Consider the following 19,802-nt stretch of genomic DNA (forward strand, 5'->3'; position numbering starts at 1 on the left):
ATGGCATGTGTTTGCACATGCTTACAGGTCAAACTCCAAGCCACTGCTGAAGCTTTCATTGAATCTTACGATGGGCCTTGCTCTCAATATCCATAAGCCAAAGGTCCTCTACCAGACTAATCCTGCTACTCCACTGTATACCAAAGAAGAGTGCATAATATTGAATAGGAATACCCTCAAGTACAAGGATACTGTGCATTGCTACTTCATTTATTGAAGGTGTACTCCTCTAACTGCAATCTACAAAAAATATGATAGAATAATAATTGTAAAATTAATCAGCAAACATCAGTTGTGACTCATGTGGCTTCATAAACTCCCTGGCAACTCCAATTCCTGTGTTTCTGGTTGAATAGCACTTTGAGTTCTTAGGAACTGAGCAGGTCTGTGTGTTCTATGAGCTTCATTCAATCCTCCCTGATGGTGCCTGTGGATGTGTTTGGAATTCTCACCATGAAGTCGTTGAAGGAAAAAGATTTTGGTTTTAAAATTTGTCTGGGTTACTCCCAACATAAAACAAGTGCACAGGCAAAAATGCCTTCAGTGTGGTATTTGTTAATATTGCATCCATTTGTGAATGTTTTAATAAGAATGGAGCTTTTGATACAGAAACTTTCAATACTTCTATCTCACATAACCAACATCAGTAACAGATAAATGGCCCAAATTCACTTCTGGAGAGATTTTCAACCTCATTAGTCTTGCTTTCTTTTGAGCTATCCCTTTGCACTGTGCAAAAAGTTAACCAAACAGTCTTGCTGCAAAAGACAAATGCGCTGGAGCAACCCAGCAGGTCACACAGCACCCATAGTAAAAGGCAACCAACGTTTCAGGCCTGACTCTTCTGTCAGGAATAAGGAAAGACAGTTAAGCAGCTGAATAAAAAGGTGGGGGAGAGGGAAGGAGGAGAGGAGGGAAGAAGGGAAAGGGGGGAGGAGCACAGGCTAACAAGTAACAGGTGGTACTGGTAGCCGGGTAGAAGAGAACAAAGTGATGGTGGGGTGGGGGGAGGGCAGAGAGTTAAAGATGCTGTGTGACCAGCTGAGTTTCTCCAGCACCTCAGCATCTGCAGATTTTCTTGTTAAGCTCAAACAGTCTTGCTACAGCCAAATGGAAGTGAAATTCTTCCTCTTATGCTTTTTATCTTGCATCAAATTGCACCCGGGACTAAATGCTCATAACCTTTAATTTAGTTGACTGCATTTAAGTGTAAAGAATGAGTACTGACTCCATGCTCCAGCATTTAGTAAGGTCACAGTGATAATTTGCTGTCATATTTGCGGTTTTCACTTTACCTCGAAATTCCTCATCCGTCAGACGCTTCTTTTGACTCAGGAGAAAGACAAGGAGCCCATCAAGACCAGCAACTGATCCCTGTGACACGATGTCAAACAGAAGCGCCCTGTTAAAGACCTTCAACACTGGAGGAGGTTCAGGTGCAGGTGCCTTTACCTTTGGACTGTTTTTACTAGAATAAAACAGAAAAAGCATGAGGTGGAGATTCAAATGGAGACTGTTTTGTGTCTTAGTAAGACATCCAGGGCACAAAGGAGCTAGTCTAACCCCTGGTCTCACGTGGAGTTTGTTCATTTCAGTCCAATTGCCTCACTGTTCAGCCAGAACTGTGAAAAAATTTAAGCTGCAGTCATCAGGTCTTACAGCACTGAATGAGTTCATCCAATCCATTGCATTTACAATGACTATCAAGTATCTGTCCACACAAATCCTGTTTCCCTTCTCCCATCCTCAATCACTCTCCACCATCCACCTACACTGCAGCCAGGGGACCAGCTCCTCTTTGGGATGCAGGAGGAAAGCAAAGCATCCAGAGGAAGCCTACACAGACACAGGGAGAACATGCAAACTCTGCACACAAGCAGTGCTGGAGTTCAGGCTTGATCCTAGACCTGAAGTGGAATGCTAATTACTCCCCGATATGGAGTACAACTACACTGGGTTTTAACTTTGGATCTTATGCACGAGTCTCAGCATTCACTACAAAATTTCCCTGATATGATTATTTTGGGATTGTCCTATCAATTCAAAAGGTCACTGCCAGCTTCATTGTTCTGAGACATTGTGGAGAACACTGAGAAAGGACTCTCAGTCTACACCCCATCCTCACAATACAGGCTCTAACCTTCATATTATCTCAATCCATGCATAACACTCTCCATACCCTCTAATAACAATAAATCTGGAGATGATAGCAAAATTCATCCTAGTTCAGGAAAACAGTGACATTTCTCCTCAATTTTGTAAGGGAAATGAATCCAAACTGTTGTCCATGAGATGCTTGAGTTAAAGTGGCTCATTTCTTAAATAATTGGGTGCTGGAAGTCCAGCCAACAAGCCCTGGAATTCACTCACTAATGGGGTGGGCAAGTAGAGCATTGTTGCATTCATTGGCATTTGGATTGATAATTGAGGGAGAAGAATATTACAGGAATACAGGGAATGGTATTGGCAGAGGCTTGACATAAATATAGAATTAGAATGAGAAAGTATCTTGTAGAAGCATATAACATTTGGAAAGGAGGAGATAAAAATAAAAGCAGGAAAGTTGTTTCCACTGGCAGGTGAGACTAAAACCAGGGACATAGTCTCAGGATTTGGAGGAGTAGCTTTTCCATCTACTCCCATAGGGAAAGAGATACAGAAATATCAGAGCCAGGCTGAGAAACAACTTCTTCCCAAGAACACTGAGACCTCTGAACAACTGACATACAGCTCATACAAACTCTCAGGGACATTACTATTTATTTAACAGTATTTATTTATTTTTTTAAAATGCATATGAATCATTTGTCTGTTTGAGTGTTTGCATGTTTTTTGCACTAAGGACCAGAGAACATTGTTTCGTCCACTTGTACTTATACAATCAGACGATAATAAACGAACTTAGGACAAAGATGAGGAGGAAGTGTTTCGCCCAGAGAGCAGTGGATCTGTGGAATTCTCTGCCCAAGGAAATGGAGAATGTATCTAATGAGGTTGCCTCATTTGATATATTTAAGACACGGATCGGCAGAGTTTTGCATTGTCTAAGAAAATTTAGTCTCACCCTATGTGGGCACCACTGCTGCTTTTGTGAAAGCTGATGTATAAATTGACTTTTTGATTATTTCTTGAAGGAGTTAAAATAGTGGGGGAGTTGAAAGGTATAGGAGAGGCAAGAATCCATACATATCTAAACCAAATTAGACCTTTATTTGTCTCGTTTGTCCATATTTTACTTGAGGCAATGAAAAAAATTAAATTGTCCATTATTAGTAGAATAATTAGGGTTTTAATTTTTAAAAAGTAAATCAATTCAAATGATGAACCTAATAGAGAGAAATCTACGTACATTTTAAGCAAAGTAAGATCTCCTTCTAAAATTGAAGTTCCAAAATCCCAAGGAGAGACCTGTACGCCAGTGTGACTTTCAGAGTTCATTTTACACAGTATCACATGAAAACTGGATCAGTGCAACTGTGACACCTTCCCATAATCTAGTTCACACACCAAACTTGTGAAAGTTACACACTCAAATCTCAGTAAGTCGGTATCCCAAGAACACAGCCTGTGGTTGGAATCTGGAATGCACTTCCTGCAGATGTGGTGGAGACAGCTTCCACTGTGGTCTTTAATTGGGATTTGGTTAAATATATGGTGACAAAAAAAACTTGCAAGACTATGGAGAAAGGGCCATGCTTGGGACCACTGAGTTGCTCTGGTTGAAAACTGGTACAGATGCACGGGCTGGATGCCCTCTTTCTGTGCTGCAACTATTCTATGGAGCAAGGATTTTATGAACCTGTGTGTGTGGGGAGGAGGGGAGGAGTGAAGAGGCTTCTATTGTTGAGTTACTGCCAAAAGCTTGCAACTTCCTCCAATTCAAATCTCCCATGTATCCATAATTTTAATCATGTCTCTGCCTTCAGCTGCTAAAATTTAATTTCTCATCATAAATCAGTTTCTGTACCTTTCTCCAACACCTTAAAAACCTGCTTCTCTCCTTAAATAGCTTGGTATCAAAGATTGATTGAAAATAACTCCTTTAAAATGCCTTGAGATGACATCCTATATTTTTTGCACTACATAAAGTTATTGCTGCATGGCTGTTCCTGTCCATTCCTGCAAAATAATTTTAGAAAAGTTCATCAGAGAGACAACTACCTGACCATTAAAAGGGGATAGCTTGAGAAAAGGTTTCTCAGATTTTTTTGGAGGTTGTTAACGAAAAAATGATTTGCACTCCTGAATCTCCATGTAGACTGGGTTTAAAAATCAAGCTGTGGTATTTCAGTAATGAGAATGTTGAAATAATTAGGTGAATGATTTCATGAAAACAATCGTTAAAAAATTCCTCCTTGAAAGAAATTAGCATTTTTATTATGAAGGGCACATTGGCCAATTCTAGCCTTTGAAACTCAGTTTCACTAAGAAATAAGATGGCAATCATATTCAGCGTTAAGTTTTAAAAATAGCTCTGAGGTGGTGGGGAAGATCCACTGTTCAAAAAGTTGCTTCCCCCCCCCCCCCGCCCCCAGAAATGAGATCATCCAAAGTTCTCTCTGAGACCTGAGAGGCTACACCCTAAAACAGCAGGCATAACACATCCTTGTTCATCATCCAAAGCATTCAACTTAATGCACAAAGACTCTGAAGAACCTCTATTCAGGTGCACAGACTATGACTTGATAACCACAAGTTCAGAAGGGAAAAAATCCCAGCACTTGGCACTATAAGAAAATGCCTCATTCTAAAGTATCAATATTCATTTCTTCACCACATGTGTGTGTAAGCACCGTACTCAAACACCACCTCACAGAGGCTGCATTCATCTGCAAGGCAACATTTTTCTCTTTATTTTTTAAGTCTAAACATGATATTTGAATAAACCCAAAAGGACATTTAGTGGGTATTTGTGTCACTAAACTGAAGCCACTGAAATAACTCTGTGCTGACTTCTGTAGGGAAAGGAGTTTCCCAAATAATATGAAAGCCATGAATTGCTAAAATATTTTCTTGGAAAACACTGTCTCTCGATCTTTCCCTCCCATGAACAAACACAATACTACAACCTCCAAGTATGTGCCTTCTCTCCTGTAAGATTTTTTTAAAATAGAAAGCAACCTTAGGCACAGTGAGAGAGAGATGGGGGAGGATTTGTTTCAAAAAAAGTCTTTAAGAAGCTAATAAGCAAGGAAGGGAATTTGAGGAGGAATTCTGTTGGAAAGGGAATGCACAACAAGATTTAAGGTTTTGAACAGGATGCAAACTTTAGTGATGTTCCACATATAGGATGGAGAAGATGTTCCATGAATTAAAAATACATTAGTGCATTTAAGAATGGATGGGACAGCTCGCAAAACAAACTTGCTATTACAATCATGGTACTTATGGGTAATTGGTAGCGATGATGTTCAAATTTGACAGCATCTCATATTTAACCTCACAAGGTTTACTTTGGAAAAAATTGTTGCATGTGCCCATGAAATTTAAAGAAAGTTAAATCTTGTCAGTCTGAGGATTAGTAGCATTTTAACAATGAGATATAGATTAATGAACATTTTTATTTACCCATTTACACAATCTGGACGAGAAATGATATCATTTGCAATGTTACTTACTAATAGCTGGGTAGGGACAGAGACTCCTTCCCTGAAGGACGTTTTGGAACCAGATCAGTTTTTACAACAATCAGGTATTTTCATGGCAACTATCACAAAGACTAATGTATAAAATACCAAGTAATTTAATTACTTAAATTTTAATTCCCCAACTACCATAGTAGAAGAAACAGGGGCTTGAACTTGTGCCTTTGAGTCGTAGACCAAAGCCATGACTATTACCCCAGTAGATTAACTACTTGGCTTTGTACCTATGATTGGCACCAAAAATGAACTATTAGCTCTTTATTGTTTCACAATTTTGATTTTTCCAGAAAGATTTTGAAAGAGACATAGGTTCAGTCCTAACCTAGGGTGCAGTCGGCGTGGAGTTTACATGTTCTGCCTGCGACTGTATGGGTTTCCCTCAGTATTCTGGTTTCCTCCCACAATCCAAAAAACATGCAGGTTGGAAGTTTCACTGGCAGCTACAAGTTTTCCCCAGTGAATGCAGGATTTTGGAGGAGTTGATGGGAATGCAGAGAGAATAAAATCGGTGCTTAATGATCAGAATGGACTCAATGGGGCAAAAGGTTTATTTTCCATGTTGGATAATTCTGTAACTGCAGCCTCTGTTAGATAACCTATAAATTCTCAGTCCTTGCTTATACCCAGAAGGAGGAGGTAGGTGAAATATTTACTTACATTTTAGTGCCTGCAAAACAGAAAGGTTTTATTAGTCTTAATATTTGTGCTATTCTTATTGGTCAAAAATATTTTAGCATGATACAGGTCCTTCGGCCCACGATGATGGGCCTCATCAAAAATCTAAACCTTCCCTACCTCACACCCATTAGCTTCTATTTTTTTTTGGAAAATTTTATTTAGAAGTTTTACAAGATACATACATACAAAATAATCTCACAAAAAAAGACCCCTACTACCCCCCGCCCCCCCACCTAACCTACCCCCTACAACCCACCCCACCTTGGAGCAAAAAAAATACACAATTATGCCGGGTATTTAATGGTTGCTGCTTGGTGTCCCAATTTAATATCCAAACCCATACATTCCAAATATAAATTCCACATTTTAACAAAAAAATTATTTTGCAAATTATGTTATCTTCTTCAAATACAGACACGATTGTATTTCATTATGCCATCTTTGTATATTCAATTCAACATAATTTTTCCACGTAACAGCAACACATTTCCTAGCTACAGTCAACCCTAAACGTATAAATGTAATTTGGGATTTATCCAATCACAATCCTGTCGTTAGTGTATTCACATCAACGGGTCAAGCTGCAGATCTATCTTAAATAAATCTCCCAAAAATTCCCCCAAAAAGGTCTAACTTTTGTACATTCCCATACTGAATATAAGAAAGTACCTGTCTGTTCTCCACATTGAAAACACAAATCCGATGAACTAAAACCATATTTTTTCAACTTTTCAGGAGTTAAATACAATTGATGTAAGAAATTATAATTAACCAGACTATATCGCACATTAATTAACTTCGTAACACTGTCGACACACATATTTGACCATTCCTCCCAAGATAAAGTAATAGATAAATCCTTCTCCCATTTGTCCTTCATTTTATATACATCAACCTTAGTCATCTTTTCCTGTAGTAACATATACATTTCCAAAATAAATCCCTTCTTTCCCTCATCTCAAATTTCGTTTGACCAGGTAACACCAATTCTCTTCCAAAACTTTCTAATAGATCTCGAACTTGATAATAAGCAAATAAAGAATTCGGTAATATACCAAATTTCTCTCTAAATCTATTAAAAGAAAGAAATGTCCCTGCTTCAAAACAATCCTCCACTAATTTCACACCTTTCATTTCCCAGTCTTTCAAATAGGGGTTATTTAGAGAAAAAGGAATGATCTTGTTCTGATATAATGATATAACCTTCTATTTTTCTTGCATCTAGTTGCCTGTCTAATAGTCTTTTCAATTTCCCAATTGTACCAGCCTTCTCCATCAGCCCTTGGCAATGCATTCTTTCCACTCTACTCTCTGTATAAAAAAAACTTACCCCTGATATCTTTCTTAATCTTTCCTTCCCTTAACTTAAACAGATGCCCTCTGGAGTTTGCTATTGTCACCCCAGGAAAGGGTGTTGGCTGTCTACCCCAACTATGCCTCTCATAATCTTGTAGACCTCTATTAAGTCATCTTTCATCCTTCTTCAGTCCAAAGAGAAAAGTCCTCAGCCAGTTAATCTTGCATCAAAAGACATTTTCTCCAATCCAGGCAACATCCTGTTAAATCCTCTCTGCATCTTCTCTAAAGCCTCCACATCCTTCCTGTATTGAGGTGACCAGAACGAAACACAATATTCAGATTTCAGATTTACAGTCAGAGTACATATGTGACATCACATACAACCCTTTTTTCTGCGTGTGAGGCAGAATTACCGCTAATTTACATGTCTTTATTTGTTTACATCTGTACATTGAGTACAGTTTTATTTTGCACTACCAATTAGCGGTAATTCTGCCTCACACGCAGAAAAATAATGTCAGGGTTGTATGTGATGTCACATATGTACTCTGACTGTGCAATCCAGAAAAAAATTAATTAAGTGGAAAAATAAGGGTCCTTAAATGAGACTCTGATGAAGGGGATGCAGCTGTTCCTGAACCTGGTGGTGCCAGACTTGTACAGTTTATACCTCTTTCCTGATGGTCGCAGCAAGAACAGAGTGTATGCTGGGTGGTGTGGATCTTTGATGATTGCTGCTGCTCTCCGATGGCAGCGTTCCCTGTAGATGTTCTCGATGATGGGGAGGGGTTTTACTGTGATGTCCTGGGCTGTCCACTATCTTTTGCGGGGCTTTCTGCTCGAGTATTGGTGACCCCATACCAGTCAATGATGCAACTGGTCAGCACTTTCTCCACCACACATTTGTAGAAATTTGCCAGGGGGTCCGATGACATACCAAACCTCCACAAACTCCTGAGGAAGTAAAGGCACTGACTAAGCCATTAGTGTCTGGGTCCAGGAAAGATCCTCTGAAATAGAGACTCCCAGGAACTTCCATCTCTGATCCCCCAATGATCACTGGATCATACACCTCTGGTTTACCCTTCCTGAAGTCAACAATCAGCTCCTTGGTTTTGGTGACATTGAATACACGGAGTTTTATAGAGTTTTACTTTCAAAAATAACTTTCAGCATAAAGGTAGAGGACCCCTTATCCGAAACACATGGGACCAGAAGTGTTTCGGATTTTGGAACACTGTTTAAAAAATGCACTTTCACTCAGACTTAAAGATACATGCATTCACATTACAGTACTGTAAATGTATACTTGTGTAATCGTCAAATATTTTGGACCACTTTTTGGGGCAAAAATGTGGGGGGTGTCGACTTTTACACGAGTCGTACTTTCGACTTCATGATAACCTGGGTCGTTCATGTTCAGGGTGTCCGTAGCTTAGATGGGAGGGCAGCCAGGATGACGATCCGCAGGCGGGTGTTTGGATGGGTGGGTAGCGAAGGTGAGGATCCGCAGTCGGGAGTTCGGGTGGGTGGGCGCTAGGACGATGATCTGTGGTCAGGTGTTCAGATGGGTGGGCAGTGGAGGCAAGGACCCATATTCGGGAGTTTAGATGGGCGGGTGCTGGGATGAGTATCTGCAGTCGGGAATTCGGATAGGCAGGTGACAGGACGAGGATCTGCGATCGGGGGGTCAGATGGGTGGGTGCTGGGGCGAGGATCAGTAGTTGAAGCATCGGGAACTTGAATGGGTGGGCATCTGAGGCGAGAAATTGAGGGGTTTTACTGTGATATCCTGGGCTGTCCACTATCTTTTGCGGGGCTTTATGCTTGAATATTGGTGCCCCCATACCAGTCAATGATGCAACCGGTCAGCACTTTCTCCACCACACATCTGTAGAAATTTGCCAGGGGGTCCGATGATATACCAAACCTCCACAAACTCCTGAGGAAGTAGAGGCACTGACTGAGCCATTAGTGTCTGGGTCCAGGAAAGATCCTCTGAAATAGAAATTCAACCTTTACATGGGTCATACAAAAAACACCCGATTTTGAGGCCAAAAAGGGGGTTGACTATTACACAGTATCGACAATTACATGTGTATATGGTATTTACATATGCATAAATTAACTGAAATAGACACATATTGAAAAATCTACACTCAATAATGCACTACTTACGTTTGCTTCGTCCCACTCTCCAATCAGGAGTTCTGAACTCTATTACATATTATTTATTACATTATGGGTCTATGGACAAAAAAAGTTTTGGATTTTGGTTCATTTCGGATTTCAGGTATTCAGATAAGGGGTACTGAACATTTCCTTATTTAGCACTCATAATTTAACTTTCTGTTTGCTGGATGATTTAAAATCAACCTTCATTCAAAAAACATTTATTCTTAGATAATTAAAATTAATGGTTACAGGTGTGAGATGGGGAAGGATTAGATTGTTTTGGTGTACGTTTACAAAGGTCAGGACAACATGGTGTGCTGAAGGTACTGTACTATGCTTCTTCTATGTTCCTCCTACCTCTCATTCTCATTGCATCTGCCAGTCTCCTAAACCACCACTTGCTCCCAGACCACCTAATGCCCAGTTCCTCCTGCTTTTTGTTTCTTGTAATGTCCCTAATCTATGTCCTGAGGGTCCATAGGCCTGTGTTCCAAACTGTTGAACAGCTTTAAAAATAATGCAGATAAAATAATGTTATGAATAAAAATTTGCATTAGATCAAATTCTAACCGTAGTAAACCCACAGCATAATCAGGAGAAAACATGAGTCTTCACTGATTAAGTTTACAATAATATCCAGCTCCTTTTAAATTCAGTCACATTCTAAGCTTTCATTACTGTATATATAAAGGAATATTGTACCACTTTAACAAAGAGCATTTATATCTAATGGTAATGAATTTTCATGGTATATTTTATGTCCTGTCAAAATTCATTCCCAAGAATGAATATTCATATAACAAATTACAGGAAATCCACATATTATCGTATACTTATCATCAAAAAATTATTTTGGATTTTTTTTTAAAATTTCATCACTTAAATTTTACGTAATTGACGTGATGAATTTAGCTGAAAACAAGTTGAGAGAAAATCTTTAAGCTTGGTGTTCCCTATTAGCTTATGAGCAAACAGTGAACAATTAATTTGATTTTATGGCATTATGGTAGACATAAAGTTCATCAAGAAACTTCATGCTTTCATAGAGTTAAACAGCAGAGTAACGGGACCTCTAGCCCACCATATATATGCAAATTACTGAACACCCGTCTGTTCTTAACTCATTTATTAGCACTTGATCTATGGCCTACAATGCCCTGATAATTCATCTAGTGACTGTCTAGAAGTTGTGAGAGTCTCTGGCTCTACCATCCCACATGAGAGTGCTTTCCAGATTCCATTCACCCTCTTGAGTGAAAAAAAATTCTTACTAATATTGTGATAGAATATTTGGAAATGTTTTTGGGAGATAAATTGGTAAAATTAGAGTAGGTTACATACATACATACACACACTTTAAAACAGATCTTATTTGAAATACTGAATAATTCATATTCAGTGACTTTACAGAAACTATGGAGAATGCCATGCACATTTCACAAGTAGGTGCTAATTGAAATGATATCATGAAATGAATGGACTGAAGACAGGTTGTCTGTGTTGGACATTTTTTACAAGGCTTCTGACCTCTCTGCAAAGTGCTCACTAAAAGGTCATTGAGAGGTTTGTTTACCTAAAACAACAGGTGGGAGCAGAAGACTAATTCCTGTTGTTTGCTGGTGAAGGAGGGGGTTTTGCAAGTGAGAGAGAAAAGGACATGTGGCTGAGTGTTTTGGAATCTAAGGAGGAGAAAGAGCTGAAATAGTATCAGCCAGGAGAAGCTTGTTGGAACTGAAACAGAAGCTCCAGAGTGGTAGATGGCTGGAAGTGCTATCTGTCTGATTTGGAATAAGAGGAACAGAACTCTGTGGAAGCCTGAAGAAGGAGGTTATCATCTGAAGAACCCTGATGGGGCAAGTTTCATCAGCAAGACATTGAGGTAACTAATGGTGGTGCCTCAGTTGCGGAAATCCTGGAACAACAAATCTCTCTCTGCAAATCTACAAGAACCTTCCTGAGTGGTAAACATTTACCTTTCAAGCACCAAAGCCTGGTGAACTTTATACATGTTAAATTCTGTGCACAGTATAAGAATTGTCTGCAACCAGAGAACTTGGAAGAATGAGAAGTGAGATTGAACTGTGACCCAAAGAACTTTTCTTAAATTTACACACACATTACATACATGTCCACTTAGAATTAGAAGGGGGTTAAGTTGGGTTAGTTAAGTTAATAGAGATAAGTTAAAGTTTGATTCTGTTTTCATTTTTAAAGATAATTAAAAACAACTTTTGTTTAAGTAACTACTTGTTGTGGTGAATATCTATTACTACTGGGTTTTGGGGTCCTTTGGGCTCGTAACAATATCTCCTCTAAATCTCTTCCCATTTATCTTAGATTCAAACCTTGAGTTTTAGCTATTTCTGCTGAGGGTAAAATTTCCCACCGTCTTTGCCCCTCATAGAACACAGAATAGTACAGCACGACAGGCTCTCCAGCCCGCAAAGTTGCGCTGACCTTTAGACCCTGCCTCCTACATAACCTCCACTTTAAATTCCTCCATACACTCGTCTAGTAGTCTCTTGAATTTCAACTGCCTCCACCATTGACCCAGGTAGTGCATTCCACGCACCTCTAGGTAAAAAAACCTTACTCAAATATCACCCCTGAACTTCCCACCCCTTACCTTAAAGCCAGGTCCTCTTGTATTGAATAGTGGGAAGGAGGCGGAGGCTGTCCACTCCATCTATTCCTCTTAATATCTTGTATACCCCTATCATGTCTCCTCTCATCCTCCTCCTCTCCAAAGAGTAAAGCCCTTGCTCCCATAATCTGTGCTCAAAATGCTTACTCTCTAAACCAAACAACATCCTCATAAATCTCCAATGCTTCCACTTCTTTCCTACAATGAGGCAACCAGAACTGGACACAGAACTCCAAGTGTGGTCTAACTAGAGTTTGGTAGAGCTGCATCATTACCTCACAGCTCTTAAACTCATTCCCTCAACTTATAAAAGCTAACACCCCATAAGCTTTCCTAACTACCCTGTCTACCTGTGAGATAACCTTCAGGGAACTGTGGGCATGGACCCCCAGATCATTCTGATCTTCCACACTACCAAGAATCCAGCCATTAACTTTGTACTCTGCCTTAGTTTGTCCTTTCAAAGTCTCCCACCTCACACTTCTCTGGATTGAACTCTGCCACTTCTCAGCCAAGCTCTGCATCCTAATGTCCCTCTTCAATCTTCTACAATTCTCTACACTATCCACAACACCACCAACCTTTGTGTGGTCTATAAACTTGCCAACCCACCCTTCCACCCCCTCATCCATGGTGTTAATAAAAATCATGAAAACCAGAGGTCCCAGAACCGATTCTTGAGGGACTCCACTAGTCACAGCCGTCCAATCCGAATGTACTCCCTCTACCACAATCCTCTGCTTTCTACTGACAAGCCCATTCTGAATCCACATGGCCAAGCTTCCCTGGATCTCATGCCTTATGACTTTCTGTACAAGCTTACCATGTGGAACCTTGTCAAATGCCTTAATAAAATCTATGTAGACCACATCCACCACACTACCCTCATCAATATGCTGGTCACCTCATCAAAGAACTCTATCAGGCTTGTGAGACAAGATCTGCCCTTCACAAAGCCACGCTGACTGTCCCTGATCAGACCATGATTCTCTAAATGCCCACAGATCCTATCTCTAAGAATCCTTTCCAACAGTTTGCCCACCATAGATGCAAGACTCACTGGTCTATAATTACCTGGACTTTCCTTACTACCTTCTTTGAACAAGGGAAAGCATTTGCCACACTTGTGGAATGGTAAAGTCGCTAGAATCTCCATCGAAGTTGTTATGGGACTATAATTTGTGGGGTTTAAAATTATCTGATTTCAAAAAAATGTGACTGGGCAGCCCAGGCAAGGTTTATCGCTTCACTCTTTAAGGGAGGGGGCACCCCCTCCTGGGCACAAATTGGACTACATGCAGTAAGGTGAAAAGATAGCAGTGGAATTTATATACAAATGAGACACTAAATTAATTTTTAAAAAAGCAGATAACCCCCTACTAAAGCATGTACTTCAGATGTGGCAAAGAATAAATCAATGTAATGGTTTGAAGGTGGGGATATCTCCCAAAACCCCTTTGACCCAGAATAACTTAATACCCATGACACTAGATAATAAAATCCTGGATGTCTGGTGCCAAAAGGGGATCAGGTGTATCGAGGATTGTTACAAGCGAAGGCAGCTCAAGTCATTCGAGCAATTGAGGAGCAAATACGATTTGTCTAATAGAACATTCTTCTGCTACCTGCAAACAAGATCTTTCTTAAGGAAAACAAATGGGACCATTTATGACCTTACCTATATGTAGTAATGTGGAGATTCTAAATTGACAAGGGAATGTGTGTAAATTTATCTCTAAAATGTATTACATATTCCAAGCCGGGCTTACACAGGTTGAGGGAGAAATGGGAGTCAGACTTGGGCACAACAATCAATGAAGAGTGGTGGCAAGATCCATGTCTGGTCAGTGTGACTGGAGTCATCAACGCCAGATACAGGTTGTTGCAATACAATTTCTTGCACCAGTTGTACTTCACACCACAAAAAAATACATAAATCAAAGCCAAAAATTTAAGTGATATGCTTTAGGTGTGGTGTGGAGATTGGAACCTTTCTCCACTCCACCTGGCTATGTACAAAGGTGAGATCCTTCTGGGAAGAAGTGGGGACATTCTGAAAAAAATTACAAAAGTGGATTTTCTACAGGATCCAGAAGTGTACCTTCTGGGAGATATTGGGGACGTGAGTTTTTGACTGTCCAAATACCAAATTCAGTTCATGAAGACCGCCTTGGTGGTAGCCAGGAAGTGTATAGCAACCCAATTATATATTACTCGATGGAATATGGAATTGCAGAGTCCCCTGGAGAAAATCACATACAATCTAAGGAAAAAACGTAACACATTCTAAGATGTGGCATCGTTACTTGAAATATATTAGCCCTCAGATTGATTAGTTTCCTCTCCCCTTTGAAATAAGGATATTGTAGCTATCCGTCCCAGAAGGGAAATGAATGTGATCAAATAAGTGGGACAAGGCGCAGGTGACGTGTTTCTTTCAGTTTTGTTTTGAGGTTTGCTTTACTTGCTTTTTAATTTAATTTAATTATATGAATGTCATTTCATTGACTGTTCTTTCAGTTGTACAAATGTGGGGGTGGGGAAGTTGGGGGGGTATAAATACAGACTCTGTATGTTACATGAATGTCTTTTAAAAAAAAGATTATATAGTTGGTTTGTATTTTATGAGTCTATGAAATTTAAAATAAAATATTCAAAAAAAGATTTGTCACCCTCCAATCCTCCAGTAACATTCCCGTGGATAACAAGGATACAAAGATCCTAGCCAGAGCTCCGCAACCTCCCCCCTTGCATCTTGGGAGTAGCTTGGGGAATATTCCATCAGGTCCTGGGAATTTATCTGTCCTAATGAATTTTAACTGCTCCAACACATCCTCTCTCTTAATATCAACATGCTCTAGAATAGTATGTCCTCTCCATCATCAAGGTCTCTCTCCTTGGTGAATACTGGAGAAGTATTCATTGAAGACCTCACCCATTTCCTCAAATATAGTGAACCTGTAGAAGGCAGGTCAGAATATCACTGACATTTTTCTCCTCTCCATGAACTCCATCTAAGCCGCCTTCTGCCTACAGAAAGACTCATCACGCTCTGGATAAGCTCTCGTCTCTGTCCTCCCATCAGGAAAAAGGCTCAAGAGTTTGAAAGTTCACACCAACAGACTTAAAGACTGGTTCTTCCCCACAATCAGGCTCCTGAACGAACCCCACGACAGTGCTCTCATGCTACCCTTGCTTGGTGCTAATTGATCTTTCTTTTTTATTGTAACGCTGAACTCCGTAAGTTGTGCTCTTCTTCTTTAGAGGGCTGTATGAATGTATGAGCTAACCTGTTAGACTGCTCGCTGCCAAACCCTTCTTACTGTATAATGGAACAAATAAGTTAAACTTCAAAACATGTTCAGGCTGATTTGAACAGTGCATCGTACTTTGTTAAAACCCTGAGATCAGTTTTAAACTCACCTGCTGAGAAATTTGTCAAAGCCTCTACAATGGAATGAATTTTGGAGGAATTGCGCAAAGGGAAGATGCAATAATATAGAGCAGCGAGCTATACTTCAGGGACAAATTAGTCAAATAAGTGTCTTTTTTTTTTATTTCTTTCAAACTTGCCAGCTATCCTATGATGAACCCATTGTACCCACTAGATGTGAGAATTTTCCAAATCTGTTCAACCAGATGTTTTACTTTACAGATGTACATGCTGACATCACAAGAGCCAACACGCATCAGAGCCATTGATAACACTTGGTGATCTCACTGATATCCTCTTTTATTGGGATGTTTGACCTCCAGCAAAATTTGGTCAATTAATTTTTTTTTAACCAGGCTATGACCAAAATTCAAGGATCAGAATAGACAATAGATAATAGACAATAGACAATAGGAGCTGGAGTAGGCCCTTCGGCCCGTCGAGCCAGCACCGCCATTTTACAGATCATGGCTGATCACTACCATCAGTACCCCTTTCCAGCCTTATCCCCATAACCTTTAACTCCTTTGCCCACTAGAGTCTTGTCTAACTCTCTTTTGAACATAATCAGCGAATCTGCCTCTACCACCCTCTGTGGCAGAGCATTCCACAGATTCACACTTCTCTGGGTAAAAAACTGTTTTCTCATCTCCGTCCTAAAGGGCCTACCCTGTATTCTTAAACTATGCCCTCTAGTCCTCGTCTCCCCCATCATTGGGAACAAGTAATCTGACTTCACCCTGTCTATCCCCCTGATAATTTTGTATACCTCAATCATGTCCCCCCCTCATCCTTCTAAACTCCAATGGATACAAGTCCAGTTTTTCTAGCCTTTCAGCATATGTCAACCCCGCCATCCCTGGAACTAACCTTGTAAATCTGCGCTGCACACCCTCTATAGCTAGTATGTCCTTCCTCAAAATTGGAGACCAGAACTGGACGCAATACTCCAGGTGGGGTCTCACCAGGGCCCTGTACAACTGCAGAAGGGTGTCTCTGTTCCTATACTCCAATCCCCTCTTTATGAAAGCCAACATTTCACTAGTGAAATATTTTTGCCCTTACTTTATTTGAACTGAACTCCCACTGTAACACTATTTTCTGTACTGTATTTTATTCTGCTGCACTTATCTATGGATAGACTTGCTGAATAACATACAGGACAAACCTTTTCACTCTGCACCCAAATGAAAACTTCATACTTTAAACTATAAAATCTCTGAAACACCAAAAGAGCAGACATGCATTTGCATTATCTTTGAGCATGACAAATTCTTAGTCTTTCTCCCTCTACATGTGAAATGTGGCCAGTGCTGAAATATCGGAAAATACAACAATAAATAACAAAATAATCTGTGATAATGTTCCTGGTTCAGGACCCAAAACTGACCAGAACACATTTCGTGCTGCAACTGGATCTTTTAAAATCCATGTGAGGCAGCCCTGGTTCATCTATCAGTACTACACCAGGATATCAATCCAAATAGTGTGTCAAAATGGGACTTGAATCTACTCAGGGGCAGGAGTCAATATGTGATCACAGACAAAGTTGATTTTCATTCATACTCAAATCTTTTGGATCCAGTAGATTGTAATGACTATGCCCTGCTTCCTGAATTTAGACCAATCAGAGGGTAGCCTTTCTAATCAGTTGGCCTGAGCTTGTAGATTGCAAGAAAAGCATTTGAGTCCTTAACACAATAAGTGGAATTTGGTACTTGAGGAAGTTCAATTAGCACAAGAGGAAGAAAGGAATAGAAGAAATGGAGATGCTGCCTCATGTACCTGCTTGTGTAAAAACAACCTCTTTCTGCCCAGTGCTCTAAGCTTGCAATTTTGTGTCTGATGCCATGTGAGTTCTTGCATCTTATGGATTTGTGTGTGTGTTTTTTTTGTGGAAGAAGATTATTAATTATGATCTTCCAAAGTTCCCTTGATTCTGGAGATATTTCAGCAGATTGAAAAATGCAAATATAATGTCCCTTTTCAAAAAAAAGGAGAGATGCAGAAAACAAAATTATAGGCCAGTTAGTCCAAAATTTGTCATTAACAAAGTAGTGAAAGGACATTTCAATTTTCATAATAAAACTTTTAATATGGTTTTAAGAGAAAAGGAACTCTTACTAGATTAATTGTTTGGAGTATTTTGAGGATGAACAAGTAGGGTAGATAAATTAAAACCAGTAGATGTACTGTATATGGGATTACAAAAGGCATTTGAAATAGTAGTTACTAAACAAGGTAAGAGCTTCTGACTTCATGTTATGTTAACATGAACAGAGGATTAATGTGTCACTTTCAGGTTGTTAAGTTGTGATTAGTGGGGAGCAGTAATGAAGTCTATATTAAAGACTTCAATAAAGGAGACCTCGTGCATTGTAGACAAATCAAAGACAGATGTGAAATTAGAGACACTCAAGTCTGTAAATGCATATAAGTAACGTGATTTTAGCAACACTTGGCAGATGGGGTTAACTGTGAGGCTGTCCGCTTCATAATAGAAAATCAGCATGCTGTTTAAAGGGAACTGTAGAACAAAGAATCTGGAGGTCCGTAAATGAAACATAGTGAATTAGCAAGCAGATCGAGCAGGTAAATAGGAAAGAAAATGGAATCTTAGTCTTCATTACCACTGTGGAAAAGTCCAAAGGAGGGAAGACTTTTTATAACCACACTCACAGTCTTAGTCTCATTACTTCAGTAGGGATATAAACATTGGAGACAGTTCAGAGGTTGATTACCAGTCTGAGGAGAAAAGGCTGAGTAAACTGGGCCCACATTCCTTGAGGTTCAGAAGAATGAGAAGAAAATTAATTGAAACATATGAAATGCTGAGAGGATAAGGGTTGAGAGGATCTTCCCATTCCTGGAGGAATGAAGTGCTTTGATGCAAAATTTTTACAATCAGAGCATTCTGAAATAGAAAATAGAAAAAGAAAAAGACAAGCATTTCCCTATTTAGAGGAGGAGGAATTTGTTTCCATGGAGGATAATTAACCTGCATCCCAGTGAGCTGAGCAGACTAAATCATCAAATTGTGGCGGTGCACAGCACGCTACAAAATCAGCTTAAAGCAGAGAGAGAGAAATTATTGGTCAGGAAAGTGAAAATGATACCAAGATCTGATCAGCCATGATCTCACTGAAGAGTTGAGCAGGTCACATGAGGTACATAACTTACTCATGAGCCTACTCAGATGTTGGATTATTTCTGGTTATCTCAAACATACTCACTCTTTGGCTGGTTTCTTTCTCTTTCGTTTGTCATCACTGCCCTGCCGGTACGATCCATAGTCAAAGAGTGAATCCATAGGGGCCTTTTTAGGGGCAGGAGCCATGCTGGGCATGGACGAGTCATAGATGGAAGATTCTAAAAGGTCAATCGGATTAGGCATTCGGTTTTTAAATGCCCCTTGGAACTTGGATCTCAGATTTTGTTTGTTGTTCTCGCCATTCTCCCGGGCTACTGCCCGTGGTTGCTCAGCAGCAGCACCAGTCTCATCATTCTCAAACAGGTTGGCCAGAGAGGACAGAGGGAAGCCATCTTCTGTCAAGTTCTCCATGTTGCCACTGTTCTGTTTCCCAGAATCCTTTGCTTCAATCTCAGCCATTAGCACCTACAGCATAGAAAATGTACGACTAGAGTTTAAAAAACTAATGTATAGTTTGCAGAAAAAAACCCCATATTATTCCATTCAGGCACAAAAACACAAAAGAACATTGAGGTTGGCAGAAGAAATTAAATCAAGGAAGGAGTATTCAATATGAGAACTTTGAGTCCATGCACAAGAAGCACCAGAGCTATTAGGTAAGGAATGGCAGGAGCTGATAACCTCACAAATCTCCCTTCTCACATTAAAATTGTGTCCTCCTGATCTAAACTCTTGTGTCCCAACATAAAGACATTGACTATCTAAATCAGGGGTGGC

At 39.8% G+C, this 19,802-nt stretch overlaps 1 protein-coding gene across 1 annotated transcript in view; it reads right to left on the reverse strand.

Moving 5' to 3' along the window:
- The window catches only part of trpv4 (transient receptor potential cation channel, subfamily V, member 4), a 79,341-nt gene extending 59,876 nt beyond the window's left edge, over nucleotides 1-19,465 (reverse strand). Inside the window, exons 1-2 of the mRNA XM_069932731.1 lie at nucleotides 19,108-19,465; nucleotides 1,296-1,468 (exon numbers count right to left, since the gene is read on the reverse strand). Of these exons, the coding sequence (XP_069788832.1) occupies nucleotides 1,296-1,468; nucleotides 19,108-19,436 (502 nt within the window). The 5' untranslated portion in view covers nucleotides 19,437-19,465. The remainder of the gene's footprint in view (nucleotides 1-1,295; nucleotides 1,469-19,107) is intronic.
- Between the last annotated feature and the right edge of the window lie 337 nt (nucleotides 19,466-19,802).

This window comes from Narcine bancroftii, chromosome 4 (assembly GCF_036971445.1).
Source record: "Narcine bancroftii isolate sNarBan1 chromosome 4, sNarBan1.hap1, whole genome shotgun sequence".
Classification (NCBI taxonomy): domain Eukaryota; kingdom Metazoa; phylum Chordata; class Chondrichthyes; order Torpediniformes; family Narcinidae; genus Narcine; species Narcine bancroftii.